This window comes from Lissotriton helveticus, chromosome 3_2 (genome assembly GCF_964261635.1).
Source record: "Lissotriton helveticus chromosome 3_2, aLisHel1.1, whole genome shotgun sequence".
Lineage (NCBI taxonomy): Eukaryota > Metazoa > Chordata > Amphibia > Caudata > Salamandridae > Lissotriton > Lissotriton helveticus.
In genome coordinates this window covers 182034413-182058306 of record NC_136062.1, presented here as the reverse complement: position 1 = coordinate 182058306, position 23894 = coordinate 182034413, and the positions used below count along the sequence as shown (strand labels likewise).

The 23894-nt window shown below is 45.3% G+C and overlaps 1 protein-coding gene across 1 annotated transcript in view; it reads right to left on the bottom strand.

Moving 5' to 3' along the window:
• TRIP4 (thyroid hormone receptor interactor 4) overlaps window positions 1–23894 on the bottom strand; it is a 624053-nt gene that overhangs the window by 432853 nt on the left and 167306 nt on the right. The window contains exons 7-8 of the mRNA XM_078685000.1: window positions 9195–9410; window positions 1001–1124 (exon numbers count right to left, since the gene is read on the bottom strand). Coding sequence (XP_078541126.1) covers window positions 1001–1124; window positions 9195–9410 — 340 coding nt within the window. The remainder of the gene's footprint in view (window positions 1–1000; window positions 1125–9194; window positions 9411–23894) is intronic.

The window sequence follows — 23894 nt, the reverse complement described above, 5'->3', positions numbered from 1 at the left end:
TCCAAACAGTGACAGGTCAAAATGTGTCCTTTCAAACATTTGTCTGCCATGCTTCCAGAGATTTATACTACTGGGAGGAACATAGCTGTGGAGGAGTTCTTGATGCTGTAAAAAGGGATGCTGCTATTTAGGCAGTACATATCAAAATAGCTTTTTACAGCATCAAGATGTTTCTGCTGTGCAAGATCTCCACTTGCTATGTATGCAGCCTGAGACTATATACACAGAAGGACACCACTGTAAATCCGCAGGCGATAGACCCACCCATACAAGAGGAGTACAGATTTTAATTGGGAGAAACATGGGAAAACACAATAGTAGAACATTTGTAATAATTGAATGAATCTCTCTCCATGTTGTCTTCCAAATATAAACTAGTTTGCGAGAAGAAATGCATTTAGTAAAAGTTCCTCTGAATCATGATAATATGGTCAATCCAAAATTCTGAGTTGTACAAATAAACACTATGCCTAACTTAGTATCTTGGGCACTTTTAAAAAATGCACAGGTTTCATTCATACCCATTTTCTAATTTTTAGTTAGGATTTTACTACATGAATTGCTCCTATGTCGACACACAAAAAAAATCCTTATCAGCAGCATTAGCTCAGATGTTGGCTCCAGGTATCACATGTTTTTGGACAACCAACAATCACTAAAAATCTCTGTAATCAGAAGGGTCTGACAGATAATGGGATATTACTTTTGTAAATAAACCATCATGGCAGAACATTTTAGATGAAAATGTTGTCACAAATTGCTATTTTTCCTACTTATATCTGCACACTGATGCTGATGAATAGTTATGCTCACACACAAAATGGTTCTCTAGTAGTCCCAGTTAGCTATAGAAATGGCAAATACGAACAACAAAGGCAATCAAATTGGCTACTACTAGCTTTTACAAAAAAAATTGAACAAAGCAATAGTACACCTGCAAGAAAATAGTTAAAATGCAAACACTGGCCCAAAGCATCGCAGATGTAATTGAGAAACTGACCACAGGTGCTGGCTGGAAAATATTGGGGTTCACCAACTCCCTTTCTTGCTCGCCCTTCATATCGGTTGTTCTTGGTGACTTGCCCAGGATTCCAGAATCAATGGCCTTCACAGTTTCTTCCAATCTATAAGAGGGAACAAACAGGCCCAGGGTGAGCTCTCAGACTCACCATCAATTGTTCAAAGTCAACAAGGAACATGTGCCCTTCATCTGTGAGCCATAGGACAGGAGTCTACAGGACCTTACCTTCCCCAGTGGCTGGCTATTGCTCATAATAAGTATACTTTTAACATGCTTTATGGGTAATGTAATTGTGCAAACATAAATAGCATATTATCAGTGCTGATGGCAAAAGTGGCAGCAATGCAGGTATTTAGAAGTGAAAAGTAACAGCACATGAAGGAATCACACACACTGCATTTGCTTGCTGATATGCCTGCGCTTTGTTTTCAACTGTAAGATTGATCACAGATATCCAAGTATTTCACGTTTGAGTTTGTAGACAGGACAACAGGAGGACAATCTGATAGAGACCTATTTGATTACTAACATGCAAGCACCTCTAACAAGCCAGTATGTAACAAAAAAAGAATCAGTCGCATGATAAACACGGCTTCTGGGATGAAGTTCCAGATGTATAAGCATTGTTTCGCCCAATACTTTGCTCAATTCTCCCAACACTTGTACCCAGTATGCGTGGATGATGGGGCAGTCCCAGATAGTATGATAAAAGTCCCCCTGTGAGTGTCTGCATCTCGCGCAATGTGGTTCGCTGGCTCAACCCATACGATGGAGTCGAGCCCTATCGTAGTATACTCTGTGCAGTATCTTATATTGGATGAGTTGAAGACAAGATTTAATGGCCACTTCTCTGTGGTGCATCAGGGCCGCCTACCAGTCAACTGTTTCTAACGCACCCAGGTTCTGTTCCCATGTTTCCCTCAATTTCCCCAGTCTGTCTGGCATGGTATTATTCAGGGTCTTGTATGTTAGGGAGACTGCCTTGTGGGATACCTGTTCCTGCAATAGGCGCATAGTCCGGCAGAGAAGAGGATAGGGAGCTTTTAGCTGCCCATGCATGTCTCAGCTGCGCATATTCAAAAACGTGGGTACAGTGTATACCAAACTCTGTCGCTAGTGTCCTGACATTTTTTAGTTCTCCCTTGGCCACTACGTCGCCTACAGTGGAGATGCCTATGGCATCCCATCCCCCAAAGCCCCTAAGTTTGTGGAGCTCCTTCAACCAGGTGCAGTGCCAGATCGGTGTCTGCTTTGTTGCTTTGCATGCCCAACCCATTACCTTAGTCGCTCTGTCCCAGACTTCTAGTGTTACCTGTGTGGCCGAGAGTAGGCGAGCCCTACCTCGCCCCTATAAAGGAAATATAAGCATGTACGATGTGCCATGGTGTCTTTCTCTAGCCTTTAGGTGGGGTGACCTGCCGAAGTGTGGATCCATTCGTTCACCGGTGTCAAATGTTCCGCCCAATAGTAGGCCTTAATATCTGGCAAGGATATCCCTCCATTATATTGGTTCCGCTGTAGAATGCTTAGTGCAAGCCTCAGTTGCTTCCCGAGCCACAGCAGGGAGCGCAAATCCGCGTCTATCACCTGGAACGTCGGCCTGGAGATGGGGAATACTCATTTTGGAGGGCATATAGGAAACGGAGGGTGATCATTTTGAACACCGACCAAGAATCGTGAGAGGGATTGCTTTCCACCTCAGCAAGTCAGTTGCAGAGTTAGTTATGACCCGCTGAATATTATTTTGATATGAGAGTTTTCTGTCCGTAGTGAGATAAATCCCCAAATATGTAAACCATGTCTGTGCTACCTGAAGGGCTCCAGGAAGAGATGGCCAAACCGCCCGGACTCTTGGGCTATTAATGATCGATTTATGCCAGTTTATGGCATACCCCGAAACGGACCTGTGTCTGCCCATGAGCTCAAACAGGGCGGGGTCATCCGGTCAGGTAACATAACAAGATGTCGTCTGCATAGAGTGAAATCTTTTCTTCCCTCACGTCAGCCGGTAAGATTTGGAACACTCGTATCTCCGCATTCTGTCGAATCTCGCATGCTACTATTTCTATTGTGAGGGCGAAAAGTAGGGGGGACAGCGGACACCCCTGCCGGGTTCCCTGTCTGATGGGAAAGTCGACGGACAGTAGTCAATTCACCTTAAACTGAGCGCGAGGGTCCACGTACAGGAGGCCGATCCATTGTCGAAACTTGGGGCCAATGCCAAACTTAACTTAAGGGGAGAGGAGTTGGCCTAATGGCTAGGGCGCTCGACCTCGGACTTGGGTATCTGGGTTCGAGTCTCGGTAACAACGCCAAAACCTCCTGTGATTCTGGGCAAATCACTTAATCTCACCATGCCTAAAATGAATCTGTGTCCGTCCTCATGTAACGTAACTGGTGCTATGTAAAGCGCTCTGATACCTGATTCGGTTCGGGTCTAGTTCGCGCTATATAAAACTCTGCAAAACCCCCCCAAAAAAACTAGAGTAGTCTCTAGAAAAAGCCAATGCACAGCGTGAGACGCTTTTTCAGCGTCTAAGGAGAGGACCATATGGGGTTCTTCCCGATCCTGCACCTCCATGAGCCAATTGTGGGTCCTTCGCAAGTTTTGTCTAGTCGCCCGGCTCGGTAGGAAACCAGTCTGGTCTCGATGCACCAGGGCCGTAATGACCTGACGGAGACGCAGAGCCAGTATAGTCGCCAGGAGTTTGACCTCTATGTTGAGGAGGGAGATTGGGCGATAGATAGCCCAATCTTCTGGGGGTTTCCCCGGTTTGCAGATGGGGATAATCGTGGTCATTCGGAGATCTAGAGGTAAGACCCCGTCCTGAGCCGCGTCTCGGAACAGCGACAAGAGGTGCACAGCCAAAAGGTCTGCTCCTTTCTCATGAAATTCCGCAGGGAGTCCGTTTGGACCTGTGGACTTCCCAGGATGCAATTTAGCTATTGTGTCTTTAAGTTCGTCAACCGTTATGTCTGATTCCAGCCCTTCCCTCTCATCGTCATCCAGCCTCGAGGTCTGGATAGTTTCCAGGTATGTTAAAATCTCTGACGGGGTTCCCAGCTCCGGGGCCTTAAAGAAATTCTGAAAATAGGAGACAAACATCCGTACTATTTGTGCATCTCCAGTCAGCATCCTTCCCTGGTGATCTACTACTTTCTCCACTCACAGGGCTTCCACTTCCTTGCGACTAAGCCAAGTCAATAGCTCGCCAGACTTATCCCCCACATCATATAACCTATGAAGGGTCGCCTGTGCCTGCGTTTAAGCCTCTTCTGTAGCCAGAGCCCTGTAGTGCTGTTGCGTGTCTGTCAGTTTTCGGAGAACCTGTGGGTCTTTGCCTGTGAGGTAGCGCTGTTCTAGAGTCAGAATTTGAGTTTCCAAAGTGGCTAGCTCCTCTTGTGCCTTCCGCTTTTCCCAAGCTATTCGATTTTGGGCCCTATGGCGTAGCACCGTCTTATAGGCCTCCCACAATAGAACGCCCGACTGCACCGTACCCAGATTTTTGGCAACATAAACATTCGTGCCCGATCGGAGTCCCTGTAACACCTTTTTGTTCTGCAGATCCCAGACCAATAGCCTCCAATTCCCTTGCCCCACCCGGGGCCTCCCTCCCCCTTAACAAGCAGGGGTGAGTGGTCAGAGATTCCACGGGCCAGATATTCCGCCTTGTAGATGTTCCCAAAGGCACCTCTGGGAAAAAAGACGTAGTCCAGTTTTTGAGTGAACCCTGTGTGCCCCAGAATAGTATCTCCACACGTCCACCAAACCGAGGGTGTCTGTCAGTCGAGCCAAGTGTGTAGTCTGGTGGGGGTGGGGGGGTCATCGTGGTCCCCGGAACGGTCCTAAGGAACGGACATAACATCGTTAAAATCGCCCCCAAGAAGTACCCAGTGTTTCCAGTAAAATATCTGTCACCCCATGGAGAGTCCTTGTCTATAACTTGAGGGGCATAAATTGATACAATAGTTACCTTCCGTCTCCCCCATTGCCTGTCACTCCCAAGTATGTTCCCTGGGGGTCCGTCCATGTACGTGTCACCTTGTAGGGGGGGGACTTTTTTATCAGAATGGCTACACCCCGAGAACCATAGGCGTACCCCGCATACGCTAGAACTGTGTAGGCTCCCCTCGACAGAAACCTGCATTTTGTGCCCCCAAGGTGGGTCTCCCGTAGGAGGACCACGTCTGGGTGAACCCGTTTAACATACGAGGACACAACACACTCTCAATTCTATCCCCCAGGCCATTCACGTTCCAGGTGAGTACAGCGAAGGGGCCAATCTCCGAACGATTCCCGGGGTGCCTATGGTCAATCACTGGACCCATGAGCACGGATGGTTATGTTATGCCCCGCGCGGGGGAAGTGGGTGATTGCACACACTGTTGTAAGTTTGTGACTGCAGTGCAACGAAACATAACAAAATAGAACAAACCAAACAATAAGAACTGTTGAAAACCCACCAGTCTCAACCCCTCACCCCACCTACATCCTCACCGATGTCGTATCCCCCGCCTGTCGCTCGAGGATGAGCCTTAGGGTGGTGGAGGTCTATCGTCCTCCCAAACGCAACTTACGCCACAAGTTCCAACTCCTGTAGCATTCCCAAAAGTTCTCAGAAAAGACGCCCCCTAACAGTGGAGGACCAAAGAAAAGAAATTTCTGCGTCAAGAAAGAAGAAAGCTAGACAGATAAAGAGAAAGGCTCAGAAGAGTGAAAAGGAAATAGAAAAAAAAGGGCTACAGGGAGCCCAAGTCCGTAGCTACTCCAGGCCTCTCGCCCGCGGTACAGTGAGGGTCTTCTACCAATCTGCAGGTTTCAGCAGGTGGAGCAGCAAGGAAGGGGGTGTGAGTGTCCAACAGGCATACTCCGGAGACTCACCTTGGTTCCACGGTCAACCTCGCAAGCCCATGTTCACGAATGCGAGTCCGGTGGTTCCCCCTGTGAAGCCAGGGCGTCCGTTGCTGCGTCTTGCTCTATTGACACTATTTCCGCCACCAATGGGTGCAGAGAGGGCCGTCGTCCCGCCTCCTCTCCGGAGGTAGTGTCTCTGGTTTCAGCCTCTGTGTCCGGGTCAGGATGGTTGGAAAGACGGAGAGTGAGGGAGCCCGCCGAAAGGTGAGTCTAGTGAGCGACCACTGTGCCTTCGGGGTCTGCCAGTGTCTCTTGGTGCATAGGGGGTTGCCTCCCGAATGCAGTCTTTGCTAACTTATCGGGGTCTCAACGATCTTTGTGGGCCCGGGGACCGCCCGGCATCTCCCGCTGATGACTGATTGTGACGCAGTGGTATCTCCGGCCGTTCCAGCATAAGCCATGCATCTTCCGGTGTCTGGAAGAAATTAGATCGTCCTAGGAACATCACTTTCAGTTTTGCAGGGAAGAGTAGCATGTATTAGATCTCATGCTCTCGCAGTTTTGCATTCACCGAGTCAAAGGGGAGTCTCTGTTTCTGCACCTCTCTGCTGTAGTCAGCGAAGATCATTATGCGTGCATTTTCATGTCCGATCTCCCCGAGCTTCCTAGCTTTCCTAGGGATCATGTTCCTGTCAAGAAAATTTAAAAAGCAAGCTATGACAGGCGTGGCTGTGCTCCTACAGGTGGTCGGGCCATCAACGCCCTGTGTGCTCTTTCTATGACAAAGCAGGTGGAGAATTTGTCCTTCGGAAATATGCGCAGGAGCCAAGAATGAAGAAACTCTGGCATGTTTGATCCCTTGATTCCTTCTCTAAAGCCCACAAAGCAGAGGTTATTGTGGCGTGCCCTGTTTTCCGCATCGTGTACAGGCCACTGTAAATTTTTATGCGATGATTGCAAGTCTGTCATACCCTTACGAAAATCTTGGGAGTGTATCCTCCGCCTCTCCCAATCTATTCTCTAACTCTGTTACCCTGGCTGCCAAGTTCCGCAGATCCTGTCGCAGGAGCGTCACCTTCGTGCCCACTGCACCTATTTTCCCCTCGAGTGCCATCCTGGAGGAGTGGATCGCCTGGAGAAGAGTGTCGTGTCGGAACGGGCGGCAGTTCGTTCCTCCGGAGGGGGGGTGATGACCTTCGTAGAACAGTCTATTTTCCCCTGGCGCTGTGGGTCCGAGTCTCTGTCATTGCCCATGTTTAATATCGCTGAATGGGATCGTGTTGGAGTGTCGCTTATGAGTGGGGGAGGGGAAGTGGGTCCAAACAGCAAATGGATCGATCAGGGGGGCAGGGACTCACCCCTCCGTCTCCAGTGACTCCAGCCCACGGATACCCATGACAGGGTGCTCAGCCCACTTATCCAGATGTATCTGGCACTGTCAAGACTCTCCTCAGGCACCCTGGTGATATAGACCTTTCAGCTAACGTGACGGGCCCAAGAGTTCTTGTGTCTAGTCCCCTCAATCGGACCGGGCCTGGCTCAGCAGGGATTGTACTATGGGGCCCGGCATGGTGTTATCCAGCTGCTGGTGGGGGGTGGGGGGGTAGAGGAGGAGGCACTCCGCCCCTGTCTCCAGCCTCCCTGCCTCCCTTTTGTATATGCGTCAACAGTGCGGGCACACCTCGAGCCAGGCCTCAGTCGGGCTAACCAGCACCCCAGATAGGCTTCTTCACGGCGTGGGGCCCTTCCTGTCCCCGGGCTCCGCTTGCAGTCACCCAAGGCCCTGCTCCCACCGCACATCTGCTGTGTCGCAATCCCCCACCATTAGGCGGGACAGCACCCCCCGTTTCAGCTCACCCGGGGGTCGCCGAGCCCGCCGCAGCCACTCACCGTCCAGTGTTGGCCTCTGGTGTTCTAGGCCTCCGGCATTCTCTCGGGGTGGCACTTCACAGAAGAGGGGGGGAGGGGGGTCAGGGCCCGCGCGGTACCTCAAAGCCAAAAGTACCGCCTGGTTTGACAGCACTTCAGCTCCTGTGGCATACCGGTGTCTGCTGCAGGGGTGGGGGGGTTGCGGAGGTCGGTGTACCTCCCGAAACCTTTCTCCGGGCCGATTCGAATCTCAGGCCTTCCAACGCCACCTCCACGTCCACGAGCACCCAGGCGCCTCACCTCCTCTGCGAAGATGCGGTGCCGTAGCGCCCCAGCACCCTGGGCTTCACTTCTCCTAGGCTTCTCCTTCAGGCAGAACAGTGCCCCCTCGCCTCCTGGAGCACTCAGGGTCGAGGAGCACGCCTTGGTCCTGCGGGTGTCCGGCACATTTACCCCACGTCCCGGGTCTTCAGTGTTCTTCCTGTGCACTCCCGAAGGGAGGGGGTATGGGGGCCCTGGCCCTCAATGATATTCCGGGTCGCGTGGACCCGCCTCGCACAGCGCAATGGCAGCTAGCCCAGGAGGGGTACGGAGGTCGATACATCTTCTGACGCTGGTCCCCGGGTGGCCACAACTCAACGGCCCCGCACCGAGCCCCAGAGGCTCCGGGCCAGTTCAGCTCTTCCTCGGCGCCATTTTGAGTGCGGTCACGCTCACCAGCTCATTTCGTGATCCGGCTGACAGCAGTCTTTATAGACTGCCGATACCAGAGCACTATTCGACTTTCAGGGAATAAAAGCAAATGTTCTCTGGGTCTGCGGGTCGCCTGATTAATCGTCGGATAGTGCTTTCTGCCGGAGCTCGGCAAAAGCACGTCTTACTCTGCCATGCTGCCCCCTAGACAAGTGATTCTTAACGTGGTTGACAGACCCATGGAGTCCAGGCATGCATGGAAATCATGTCAGAAACCGTGCATCATAATACTAAGGGCGGAAAAGCCTACCCTTTGGTATTACGAGCCGGCTGTGACCGGCATATAAGCTCCATGAGCCTGTTGGAAGCCAGCCAGAATGACCGGCTAGTTTACTTTCCGACCGGCAGCATTGTAATGCGGCGATCGGAAAGTAAACCGAGGAGCCGATTACGATGTGGCCACGAAGGCTCCAACCGTCGGTCTGAGCCTTTCCGGGCTGCATCATAATCAGCCTCAAGTCTTTTAGAAAGAAAACTATATTTGAAACATTCAAACTTTTTGATTAAAACCTTGATTTTTGCATGCGTTTTCGTTTGTGAATTGAACAAAAGATTTCATAATATGGGTATTTGATGTTCAGTGGAGTCCACAGAAGTCAAAAGGTAAAGAACCCCTGTACTACACCAATGCACAATTTGACTGACTAATCTGTTCGCTCTCAGGAAACGTTTAATCACACCTCTTATTTTACTTACTTGCGGTGATAATCAGCCAGATTATCCTGCTCATCCACAATTTGCCGACCAGCAAAGTCAAAAGTGATCTTTCGGGACAACCGGGAGGCGTGGCGAATATCCTGCAGCTCCTTCTCCTTCTTGCGCAAAGCTTCCCTCTCCTGCTTGGAAAGCCACTGGTTGGAGTCCGTGGCAAAGTAATCGGACTCGTCATCAATGACCTGCGTTCGACGGGCACTGTAAGTAGGTTAGAAAATAAATAAGTAGGTAAAAAGTCCAGCTGCAAGATCTTTGTCTTTCACCTAAATGTACTGATAGTTGGTACAATAAAGATTACACCTGGGCAGTACTACATACATAAAACATTTTTGTTCTTAAAACTCACTCTATCCCTGTCCTCTAGAACCCATTAAATTAGACGATGTGGTCAAACTCTGTAATAGTAGACACCTGTGTTAAGAAGTATGTAATCAATTGGAGCTTGTGGAGAATACTCAGGGCAATGGCCTATGCTTAGAACTGGCCCAGATTGTTTCAGTAAAATAAACAAGACATAATCCAGTTTATAAGGTCAAGGTACATTTAGTGTAAATCTGACGGGCAGCAAAAAAAGGAATAGCAAAGTACATGCTACTCACAGTGGGAATTCATATTGGGGGGTAGCCAGGCAAACTCGAGTCTAAGAAGGCAGCATAATATGTGGGTAAACTGGCTTGGTCACGGGTTATATGACATTTAGTTACACTATTTAGCATGTATGAATTTAATTATTTTGTATACCTTTTATTCACAGGTGTTCTTGTCTTTAGCTTATCGACAGTGCTCCTCAAGGCTATCTCATGCAAATAAATTGACATCAATGATCAAGAGTAATGCTAAACGATGCTAAGCATGGTGAATGAAAGCTTTAAAAACGGAAGCGTAAAGTAAAATCTGGTCAAGCAACCACCATCTGGACATTTTATGGGGTTTTACAGTCAATCTAAATGGACATTAAGTATAGAAGTTTTCTTGGGCACCATACGCCACCCTTCATCTTCAGCTGTTGTCAAAAAAATCCAAATAGGTTTTGTTGCCAACATGATTTATTTTCCAGTGACAGAAGATATACTAAAGAACAAGGATGTCTAGCCTAATCCAAGAATATGAACAGGACACCAATTGAACACATTGTCAGGCAGCACAGTTTCCTGGTCCACCAAGGTGTGGTAAATAAAATATTACCCTGGCATAATTTCTAGGCATTAACAATTAGCATGTGTCAAATGAGAGGCAGAGAGTCCGTGGTGTCCAAGTTAAAAGGGCTTTATTCCAATAACTCGAGTTAAGGGAGAATCTGTTCCATCACCACTGAGGTTCAGGAAGGGTCTTCTACATTATTTACAGAGAACAACACATATATACATTTCTCCTTGTACATAGGGAGGAGCGCCCCAGGCAGAGCATGAAAGAAAGAGATAAGAGCATGTGGGCGTGCATGAGGGTGTACACTTGATGAGTCACAGGTGGGTGATAGGTGGGTGGCTACATAGAGGAGGAGTTACATGGCAGGCTGGAACTTTGCCCTACTTGTGCACGCAATTTGAGCATGACGTGTAATTGACGTGTAACTGGGAGGAGAGCTGACTTTCAGTCTAGTAGAGAGATCTTTAGTGTCAAGGTGACCAGCACATCTGGTACTAACTGATATCTTAAGTCAGGGGATGTATTTTCTGAAGCAAAAGTTGCTCGTCACTAGGAATCAGAAAAAGCATATATTTCTTCGTTCATTGCGTGGGGGCTGTGGGGGCTGTGAGCTTTCTATGGATGCAAGCACTGTGATTTACTTCAATGGAGACAGAGAGGCTGGGCCCTATCTTCCGCAGACGGGTTCTGTTTACCTTCCTCACTGGGCAGGAATGTGACTCTGTACAGCAGGCAGATAACTGTTATTCATAATAATATCTTGGCAACCCTTGCTGGGTTTCTTTCGGCTGAGCTAGAAGTATGCGAGGTCAGAGATACGTAACTGCAGCTTAATTCAGAAAGTGGCTCAGACTGAACCACAAAAGGGTTCATCGTGATTTATTTAAAAGTGCACAATGCAAATACATGGGCCTTCATGTTAGCTTAACGTTTGGGAAACTTGATGACAGGCACCTTAATGCAGGACGTGATTGCAGAGGCCTTGTGATTCAGGCCACTGAGAGAAATATGCATGGGTGACATGCACACATATGTAACATAGGGTACACGTAGGGGGCATCTTGGTCAGGCAAAATTTCATTTTCCTCATTCCCTCCTTGTCCCCTACGTAACCCTTTAGGATACATCTATATTCATGAGACCGTATAGTTGATCATATAGCATCATTTGTTCGTCCTTAACCCTTTGTATACTTGGATGTGGAACACATGCAGTTGCACACAGGCCGCAAATGGCCGGGCCACACTGCAGACAGAGACAGCAACCAAATATCATAAGTAGGATCATTCCTAGGAAGGACAACACTTTCCATCCCCAAGCAGATATCACACCCCAGAGCCAACTGGACCAAGTCCATGTGCCTGGGTCTTGATGTATGCCATGAGCAATCTTGTGGAGCCTTGTTATCGCTGCATACACAGATGGCGCGTTATTTGGGATGAAAACGCAACAACTAGATCGGATCACGCTACAAGCTCCGCCCCTATCCGCCAAGATGACGTCTAGAACGAGGCGATGTTGAAGAACAACAAGTCTCATAGCAGACTGTTCCTGGGTCAAGTTCGCCAGGGCAGATGCAGTCACATTCACTACTGCCTCAAGAGCCCTTGTTAACTTGCGTATCCGTTTACTGTTTTGGACGGGACCTATGAAGAAAAAGAATCCTTTGTTGAAATCTGTATATTGCTCCCAAGCTGTTTCAGTCTGATCAATCCCTGAGGCATCTGTCTCTCTCCTTACTCTAACATGTTCTAGTCGTGAATCTCTATGATAATGGGATGGGGCCAAGAATACAGGTGGCAATAAGAATGCTATATAACAAGTCCCACCCCAGTCTAAGGGCAGATGTACATAGGCTGTCTGACCGCAAATGAAATAGGTATGGCGTGATGTTTTGAAAGAAGGAAGTCTTTTATCATTAAACTCTACTACAACTTTACACTCGCTGTGTCCCATATGTACTGAGCCTTTCTTATTAACACATAAATCACCTTTTGCTGGTAGAACTGAAATAAACGGTGGACCTGTATTTTGCTTGGGCTGAACATTTAACATTATAAAATTAACGGATGCATTTCCCTGCTCGTACTCTTCATTCTCTAGATCGGTTCCCTTCCTTTGAGGAAATCCGTCTTTGTCTGGAAAACATGCTTCATTCATTACTTTATTCAGGTTTCCATATATCCAGCCACCTGGATAAGCTATGTACTTTCTATCTATTGAGGTCATTAAGGCAAACCATGCTCCACATGAACCATTGTGTGAGAACAGTAGAGGATAGAAGGGCAGAACTCCCTTTGCCTTTTGATAAGGTGGCAGTTGGCCACATACCCAGCAATCAGTCGCATTGCTGGTCTGATGAGAATGGTGTAACATTCGAATGAAAGTATTGTTACGCAGGGTAAGTCGATATGACAGTTCATGAGGTGGCAGGTCACTGAATGTATGCTCTACAGTGTTATTAAGGGAAGAGTGCATATGTGAGGCAATAGGAGGAAAGAAAACATGTAGTATTAAACTAACACAGATCATAACAATGCACAGAAAAAATAGGATAATCAAAGAAACTATACATCTACTGCGTAATAACTTGCAGTACTTTTCTCTCATTTTGCTCTTCTTACTATTCTCGTATGTGATCTTATACATGTCAGAAATCTAGTCTAACCGATTCACCACCGAGTGGACTTAGACAATTAAACTACGTCTGACTTACTAGATCTTAACTTAGATTTATACTCCTGCTGTGGAGTCTTTTCTAGTAAAGGCGGCGCAAGCGGCGCAAAGTCTGTATTGTTTGTAATGTTTTTAGTATCTGTATTAGATTGTCCAAAGTGTCTCTTGCAGTGTTGAGCGTGAAGCCATCCCTTGCGTCCTTCGACTTTTATTGCGGTCCTCGTGGTCAGTAGCACCAACTTCGGCGTCTTCCAACGTGGCTCAAGGGGGCTTGATCGATCAAAGTTCCGGACACAAACGAAGTCCCCAGGGACTATGGCGTGTTCCTAGACCTGGGTGTTGTCAGGGAAGGCGGCAGCAACCTGTGAACGACAAGAGAGTAGTGCAGACATCAAGGAAGCCAGGTAATCTGTCAGCATGTTACTGTCAACATCAGTTATTCTTTTTGGCATAGGCGTACCCCACATATTTGGCGGTCTACCGAAGACTACTTCATACGGGGATAGGCCTGTTCTGGAATGAGCTACCATGCGCATGTAAAAGAGGGCAACCGGTAAAGCTACCATCCAATCCACGCCTTTTTCTGCACATATCTTAGCAAGTTTTGTTTTGATTGTCTGATTATGTCTTTCTACAAGGCCTGCTGCTTCAGGGTGTCTTACACAATGGAATTTCCAAGTATATCCTAACAGAAGAGACACTTGTTTCATTAATTCAGAGGAGAATGGCTGACCGTTATCGGAATATACGACCCGAGACAATCCATACCTGGGGAAGTACTCGCGCACTAATTGCCTGGCTGTTGTCACAGCAGTATAATCTGGAACTGGATATGCTTCTGTCCATCTAGATAGTGCACACACAACTACCAAGACATACTTGTAACCTCTACATCTGTTCATTTGGATATAATCCATCTGGAGGACCTCAAAAGGGTGGTCAGGAGGATGAAATCCGCCTTGTTCCACCGGAATGCCTTTACCTGGATTGAACTGGCAACAGATCATACATGTTCGTACTTTCTGCTTCGCTGCTGTACGCATATGCTTGTTAAACCAGATATTCTGTAAGCTGTCTATCATTGCCTTTTCTCCCAAGTGTGCTGGACTATGTGCTGTGTTTATGATTACTTGTACCATAGAATCTGGAAGAAACCATGTACCTTTTCCTTAGTCATCCAACCTTGTTCAGTCTGGACCCCTCCTTGTTCAGTCCATTTCTTTATCTCATCGGCAGTGGCATGTGTCTGTATGTCGAGTACATCTTGAGTGGGATCCCTGACTGTCATACATGTTGTCAGTAATGGTACCTCTGTCCTTGTCGTGTCTGTTGGTGTCTGGGCTGTAAGTTTAGCTGTTCGGTCTGCCAGGTCATTACCCTGGGAAATGGTGTCTGTAACTTTGGTGTGAGCTTTGCACTTCAGGATAGAAATGGCTGTAGGTAAATGTATTGCTTCCAACAGGGCTTGAATGAGCTGGCCGTGCTGGATCTTGGTCCCATGGGAGGTCAAGAAACCTCTCTCCCTCCAAAGTACCCCGAAATCATGAACAACGCCAAAAGCATATTGTGAGTCAGTATAAATGTTTACTTTCAAGTGCTTAGCTCTTATGCAGGCTTGTGTCAGAGCGATGAGCTCTGCTGCTTGTGCTGATAGTGTGTCTATTTTCTGTGTCTCTATGACTGTAGTAGCAGTGGTCACAGCATAGGCTGCTACTAATTCTCCTGCACTTGTTCTCATGCATGATCCATCTACATAGAGCGTTAAGTCTGGGTCTGGAAGTGCAATATCTGTCAGGTCTTGTCTTGGTTTCGTCACTATATTCATTACTTCCACACAGTCATGTGATGGTGCATTTACTGTACTTGAGGGCAAAAGTGTTGCAGGATTCAGAATATTACAACGTCTGATCTCTATGTGTGGTTGAAATAATGTCAATTCATATCCTGTCAGTCTTGCTACAGTCAAATGTTGTGTCTGTGTCCTGTTAAAAAGAACCTCCACTGCATGTGGAACCTGTACTGTCAGAGTGTGTCCCAACACTATCGAGTCACTTTGTCTTATGGCTAGGGCTGTTGCTGCAACTGATTTCAGGCACGCAGGCAGAGCCTGGGCCACTGGATCTAGGGTACTAGAAAAATAAGCGCAAGGCTTGTGTTTTCCTGCTTGATCTTGTGTGAGGACAGATAACGCTGTTCCATCCCGTTCAGTTACGAAAAGCATAAAAGGTTTACAGTAGCTTGGAGTCGCTAAAACTGGCGCTTGACATAATGCTCTTTTTAATTCCTCAAATGCCAAGGTGTGTTCTTGTGTCCAAGGGAGGACAGTCGAAGTGGCTGCCTCCTGTGTTGTCAATTGTATGAGTGGTTTGGCTAGATAGGCATACTGGGGAATCCATTGCCTACAGTATGAAGTGAGGCCAATAAATGCACGTACTTCTTTCTGTGTCTTGGGCTGTGAAAGGTTAGAAATGAGTTGTATGCGCTCTCGTGTTAGTTGCCTACCCTCCTTGGAAAGTAAGTGTCCAAGGTACACCACTTGCTTTTCACAGAATTGCAACTTGGAAGGGGACACTTGTGCCCCTTGTCAGCCAGAAAATGTAAGACTGTCAGTGATGCATTCTCGCATTCTGGTTCTGTTCGTGCTGTAACCAGGATGTCATCTACGTACTGTAGTAGAGCAGTGTTGGGAGGCATGTGAACACTGTCTAACTGTCTTTTCAGTGCATGCCTGTAAATGCTAGGACTCATTGCAAGAGCGAAACTCCTGCCAATTATTCTGTTTACACTACGAGGGAAAAACTATTCATTTGCAAGCATGCTCTTATCTGAAGTCAATGAAGCTTTCAGTGCTGGCTGTAAGGAAGAGCAACTTGACCCCCCCCCTTATATAAACAATTTCTCTGCGGCTCATCAAGTTTTTTTTTTTTTTTCTCTCTACACTGCCTTCCCCTTCATAGTGATGTCACCCACAGGGCTGTCAGTTTATATCAATAAATGTCAGCGGAAAAGAATTGGAGTAATGCCAATGATAACAAGACAGGCACTGCTCGGTGCTCCAAGAGGGAAAAAGCCCTCCCTTTACAAAATATCTTTCCCTGGGAGTCAGGCCACTTCAAGGTCGAAAAACACATTCTCTGTAATTCAAAACATATCTGTACCCAGGCCAGAGAGCTAACCAACATTCTCTAACTTACCTGAAGCAAATTTAAAACGTGATAAAAAACATCCTAAAATCAGTAATTAATAAGGACATATTTTATTTCGTAACCTAGACACATGCTAGCATTTAAAAATAATTATATCATAAAATATTGTTACTAGCTGCAAAGGAAAAAAAAAGGAACAGAACAACATGACATGGAAACACATCACGTTTTACTTTTTGAAAATAACATGTGAAAACTCCATAATTTTGCATTGCAGAACCAAGATTTTCATAATTAAGTGTGCAAGCTCTTCTATTCTACCTATAAAAAGGGCCAGATTCATCATTTTTCAAAGAACCATGTTTTCTAATTGATGTTAAAAAAAAAACATGTTGTCTAATTGAGTGGATTAACTGTCACACGCTATTCTAAAGGCCAGCTTGCATTGGGAAAAAATAATAATGTATATTTTGTAGAACAAATTTTAATTTAAAAAAAACAACACACGGTTGCATTACACTAATTAAAGCACATTCTATGATGGGTCTGTTTTATATTTCCTTCTCAACCGTGAAAACATTAAAGCACCCTCCGTGCAAACCCTTATCTCAATCCGACTGGCTTATTTACAGCTTACCGACCTCTGAGTCAAACACATTAAATCAAGTGTTCCAAGGCAAACCTACACAAATACACGGACGCATTTGAAATAGAATGTTAAATGAACACTTCTTTACTCTCCATGCAAGATGTTACCATTTCAGTCAGCAAACTGACAAAGCACATAGGCAGACCCAGCAACCAATGAAAAAGTTAAATCAAACCATCAATCAACTAAATACTCACTGACTTTTAGTGTCAGCTCACATAACCATGCATGTGAGCTACACAGCCATGAAATCGTGCCAAAACGCACTTCCAAACTACGCCAAAAAGACACCTTCCCCTCCACCAATTTCCTTCAAACTACTTTGCCGCAAAACTAGACACTCCCAAGTTTCAGCCGATCCCGCAGACTCAGTTAAGAACTACTTAGCACACCACGAAATCTCGGCCTAAAAGCACGCACAAATCAAAACAGCTCCATTTTCCAAAAATACACATTAGCCAAACACACCCTTCCGCCCAAGCCAAAAATCCCCAAAATTCAGAACACCTGGCCATCCACCTCCTCTACCGCTGATCCAACCCCCGGGCCCCTAGCGCACCTGGAACACCCCCAAAATAATTTCTCAATTTTCAGAAAAACGCCCATTGGATAACATGGCAAATCGCACCTCCGCACAAAACATGCTTTATCTGAAAACAAAACTTGCTTTTTCCACCACTTCCACAGCTCAGATCCTTTTCAAATTTGGCATCACAGTAGTCCAAGCGATTCCCTAAATCCTCACCAAAAAGCAACCAAATCCATCCACTGGAACGGGTACGAATTTCCGCTCAAAAACACGCCCCCGCAAACACCAAAAACGGCCATAAATCGGCCAAATCTCGACCAAAAACGCCAAAACCCCTCAACACTTTGTTAAACAGCATGTTAAAACAAATACTGCCTTCTCAATACAAGATATTAACTCTTTGGCAGCTGAAGCACAATCATTCCCCAATGACTGCAGTACATGGGAAAGTCATGAACTCATCTCTCCACGTTATCACATAACACGTACGCACATCTTCAAAACGTTTTCTCCAAGCACTTGAAATAGATCCAGCTCTCTCCTGCCTAACGTAATGATAACAAGCTCTGCACAAACCATAACCACATGGCGCTATTCACAAGCCATATTCACAAGAAACTCAACAAGTTATAATAATGACATGCTCTTAATAAACCATATTTACAAGGAGCTATTTACAAGGAACTCTGATGCTGTCAGCTACTTTCTACATACTCTAAAGGGTACAGGTGGTGGCGTTCGCGACCTACTGGGTGTTTCTGAGGAGGTCACTCTAGCTAGTTCTTTTTCTTTCGCTTTTTCCGCTGCTTGTTTAGTTCTCTCTACTTTATTAAATTCTTTCTCTATTCTCCTATGTGACTCTTTGCGCCACAATTCAATGGCATCTTTCTGAGAGGGTCTTGATTTCTTTTTCCATAGCGCTTCCTCTACTCTCATAATGCATTCTGAATCCCATGTTCCTGAGATAGGCCATCTATACTTTTCCTCCAGGTCCTTTGTATAGTCTACCCATAAATCTAAAAACAAGATGGCGTCTAGCCCGTGCTTATTATACATAAAATGACCAGGTGTGTCTCTGGGCGGGATGTTAACTGACTCTTCTAGTATACCTTTTCTGGTCCCTATCTGACGCAATTTTGAAAACAGTGGCATGTTGAAACCAACACAATGGAAATATAATACACAAAAATAGACTGAAACAATCAACAATCATTCACACTAAAACATCATAACATTAAAACAAACATGATCTAAACCAATACAGAGAACTAAACATGTACTTGAAAAACTATATGCACTGGAATACAGTACAACCATACCGGTCTCAAAAATGAGACACGTCTTGACCGTGCTCGTGTGAACGAACCCGTCTTTACCGTTTTCACGAATAACGTGAACCCGTCTTTACCGTTTCCACGAATAACGTGGACCCGTCTTGACCGTTTCCACGTTTAACCGTGGATCCGTCTTGACCGTGTTCATATAAAAGGAACCCGTCTTGAAACTTTATGCATTCCCCATAGTGGTACTCACCGGGAAGCAAAACTTGAAACTTGAAGGCCTCGGACTTCTACGCATCAATGTCCACGTCTACGCATGCGCCTCGGAACGGGTGGACCTCTGGAAACCTCGGACCTCGCTCTCTCACAGGTCGGGCTCTGGTTGAGACGATCCGCAATCCTCACCGCCTCGTATGGATGCCTGGTCACAGTCCGTCCTCCTCCTGGGCCTGAGGGAGTAGCGGGAAATCCCGATGGCGTGTACACTTTAAAGTCCGTCACGGCTGTAGAAGGGGGCAAAGCTGGACCTACAACTCCGGCGCGTGGGGAAAGGGATATGTCCCTATTCGGGCGCCAAATTAATGTGGTAAATAAAATATTACCCTGGCATAATTTCTAGGCATTAACAATTAGCATGTATCAAATGAGAGGCAGAGAGTCCGTGGTATCCAAGTTAAAAGGGCTTTATTCCAATAACTCGAGTTAAGGGAGAATCTGTTCCATCACCACTGAGGTTCAGGAAGGGTCTTCTACATTATTTACAGAGAACAACACATATATACATTTCTCCTTGTACATAGGGAGGAGCGCCCCAGGCAGAGCATGAAAGAAAGAGATAAGAGCATGTGGGCGTGCATGAGGGTGTACACTTGATGAGTCACAGGTGGGTGATAGGTGGGTGGCTACATAGAGGAGGAGTTACATGGCAGGCTGGAACTTTGCCCTACTTGTGCACGCAATTTGAGCATGACGTGTAATTGACGTGTAACTGGGAGGAGAGCTGACTTTCAGTCTAGTAGAGAGATCTTTAGTGTCAAGGCGACCAGCACATCTGGTACTAACTGATATCTTAAGTCAGGGGATGTATTTTCTGAAGCAAAAGTTGCTCGTCACTAGGAATCAGAAAAAGCATATATTTCTTCGTTCATTGCGTGGGGGCTGTGGGGGCTGTGAGCTTTCTATGGATGCAAGCACTGTGATTTACTTCAATGGAGACAGAGAGGCTGGGCCCTATCTTCCGCGGACGGGTTCCGTTTACCTTCCTCACTGGGCAGGAATGTGACTCTGTACAGCAGGCAGATAACTGTTATTCATAATAATATCTTGGCAACCCTTGCTGGGTTTCTTTCGGCTGAGCTAGAAGTATGCGAGGTCAGAGATACGTAACTGCAGCTTAATTCAGAAAGTGGCTCAGACTGAACCACAAAAGGGTTCATCGTGATTTATTTAAAAGTGCACAATGCAAATACATGGGCCTTCATGTTAGCTTAACGTTTGGGAAACTTGATGACAGGCACCTTAATGCAGGACGTGATTGCAGAGGCCTTGTGATTCAGGCCACTGAGAGAAATATGCATGGGTGACATGCACACATATGTAACATAGGGTACACGTAGGGGGCATCTTGGTCAGGCAAAATTTCATTTTCCTCAAAGGAATACTGCATAGAAAAAATATCTATTCTTATGAAAACTCATGCTGGTCCAGTGTTGGCAATTCTCATTAGTACATTTGTGTGTACACAGCTTTCAATACATTTTTTTCATAATGTTAAATGTAGTTCAGGTCTGGATCTAAAATTGTGCTAATACGATGAAGGGTATTAGGAGTCAGACAAACATTTCTCTATATTTCCATCAGCGGTCGAAAATGCAGAAAACATCCTTGAAACACAAATTTGGTGCACGGGCAAAGTATTGGTATTTTACAACAGACATATTTATTATGTGCTATTTTCTTACAAATAATGTAAGAATTATTTCCATGATTATTAGAAACTAGGCAAAAAATGAGTAGGAGGGTAGAACCCAAAATTCACAACATTCATATTTTATCAAACATCCCTAGCCATCTAGGATTTTGTTAGGTGCTTTGATGACAGACCTACTCAATACTAATCTGTGCTTTTTAGTTTGAAAAGTTATGTGTTCAATTGTCCAAGTTTTCTATATCTCATGTGAACAAGCCAGAGAAGGGATTTCCCCACTCTTTGCAGCAACCTGCTTTCACTATGGCTCTTGTTTGATTACTCTGAAAAGGGCAGGCCTCACAAACAGGTATGCCTAATGCAAGAACTAACAAATTAATCTTGTTGCACCTTCACGTAATTCTACCAAGCACTATAAATCATGTGAATACATACATATGAATAACTGATGCACTATTAAACTATAATAAAGCAAACGTCATATGTTATACATGTTCAAACGATAATAAATGCAGCATGCGTTTATAAATGAGAAAGGTGCACTCAAATAAATGACTTTATGAAATACAATTCAGGGAATATAAGCTGAAAACACAAAAGACATGTCATTCACGGAATGATGGAGCAACAATTCTAATGAATTTATGAGTATATATATAGTAGTAAGTAAGCTTTATTCGATTTTTCAGATAAAATCATAAAAGCACTACAAAACATTTATATATATACAACAATTAAAAGTATCATGTACATAATTGATACAACGTAGGTGCTTACTTTATCATTTAGAAAAAGTTCATTAAGAGAAACAAAATAAAACACCACATTTTTTCGAGCAAAACAATAACCGCAAAAAGCGAGGTACCAAGAGATGAACAAATTTTAACACAGAGTTTTTCTATACCTTATTACCGTTTTTAAGAAACATGAGACGGCATAAATGACATGAACACCCTCTAGCTGTAACATTTTTAAGTAAGCTGGTCTGCAATTTCGTAGCCCCCATCGTTTTAGAAGAGGCTTCAAAAATTCTTGTCTGGGGTATGTGTATAGTTTACAAAAAAACATAATATGTATGTTCGATTGCACCGAGATATTATCACATGGGCAAATTATTTTACTGTTGGACCAGTCATTGGTTTTAGGTAAAGTAACCATACGAAAGAAAATTCCCAGGCGGAGACGGGACAACAGCATTCGAAGATATGGACTATGTACCACCGCCAGGTAAGTTTGCAAACCCTCATTAGGTGTAATTTCCTGGTAATTTAAAACCGTGTGCCTTGATTTTACATGGGTCCATCTAGCAGTTTCTAGATGGATAATAATCATTTTTTTTAAAGCTGATCTTGAAATGCCCTCCAGGGTTCTAGGGTTGTCAAATTACTCTGGGTGACCCAAAGCAATGAACATAGATCTCACATATGATAACCATCTAAAATTGACCGCCCCATCTAATGTCAAACAATCTTCGATAAGGTCCTTATTAAACCTAGCTTCATTTGTGACCCACACTTTATGCCAGAGCAAAATAGGGGACATCCTAATGATGTCATTAAGATATTTAACTCCTACCTCGATATGTGACATAAACGTGGAGGTAGTTTTGGCCGCTCCCAATAGGTAACAAATAAATTGGTTTTCACAACCCTGTAGGGAGTGATCTTTCTCGATGCCCCATATGCCCGCACCATAGGTGGCTGTTGAAACGCATTTAGCCCGGTAAATCCGGATCAGCTCCTTAATTGGTTTGCCGCCAGTTCTATCAGAAAAAATGCACAAAGCGCCTATTGTGCGGCTATAGGCCAGCTTTCTAGCAGCAATCGCTGCCTGCCAGCGACACCGTCTTTCAAACAATACTCCTAGATAGCAAAATTTGTCTGTGGTTGCAATTTTCTGTTTGTCTAAAAAGACGGTGCAAGGGGCTCTGTTAAACTTTCGGGTACATGGCATAGTAAATGTTTTCGAGATGTTAACTCTGAGACCCCTGTCTCTCATGTAACATGCAAAATTGGTTACCGCCCTTTGTAAGCCAACTTGGGTCTGAGACATAATGGCCGCATCGTCGGCATATAGTAAAATAGGAACTGGTACGCCTTTGACAGATGGATAGTCATTTGGTAGGGTCGAAAGATGCTGACCAATTGAGTTGATATAATATGTAAAAAGCCGCGGCGCCAAAATGCAGCCTTGTCTCACCCCTCTAGTAATCGGGAATTTCTCTGTGCATTCCCCCTGTTTACCAAACCTCACTCTTGCCCCTGCATCTTTATAGAGCTCTTTGATAAAAATGATGATGCGGACATCAATTCCCAATTCACCCAGTGTTACCCACAACAGCGAATGGTCAACACAGTCAAAAGCGGAGCTTAGATCGATAAAAGTTATAAAAAGTGCTCCGCTCTTGACATGAGTGTACTTAGAAATAAGGAGGGACAGATTTAGGCACTGTTCAATTGTCCCTATTCCCTTTCTGAACCCATACTGTAAATGGGAAACAACGTTGTGGTCTTCCTCCCATAGTTGTATTCTCTTTAAAATGATTCTTCCTGCCACTTTCATTAAACCATCCAATAGGGATATCGGCCTATAGCAGGTAGGGTCGTCCCTATTACCCTTTTTAAATATAGGGACCACGATGGCATCCGTCCAGGTTTCGATGAACCCACTTTGATTTCCCTTGTTTAAAACATTTGTAAGCAGGGGAGCCCAGAAATCCGTCTCTGCTTTGTAAACATCCACCGGCATACAGTCTGGTCCTGCTGCTTTGCCTGGTGCACTTTCCCTTATTGCATCATGAACTTCCTCAATACTAAAAACTAAGTCTATAGGAAATGAATGAATTGAGGAAGAGCACGCTCCTATTGGTGTTTTTTCGTCCCTATTCGTTGTATGATTATACAATTGTCTAAAATGGGTTAACCATCTTTCACCTGTTATAGCTAGATCCATGGTGTTATCACTGTCCCTTGGCTGGTATAAAGATTTTACCGCCCTCCAGAAGAGAGAACTATTCTTCTGCCTAGAGGCCACCATCAGTGATTCCCATGCTTCCTTTTTCAAAATCAGCTTTCTTTCTTTAATAGCTGATTTGTATCGTCTCCTAGTCTCACATATTAAGGGTGAGTTTTTCGGTTTTAAGGACAAGGCTCTTTTTAGATCTTTCAATGCCTTAGTACACTTTCCGTTGAACCACCCTTCGGCCCTTGTAGTTTTTCTTTTAGACACTCGGACCAGCATATTTTTAATGTTACACTGGATGTTTGAAAAGGCGGACATAACGTTCTTAGGAGCGCCATGTTCCTCCAAACAAACAGCCGCATCAGCAG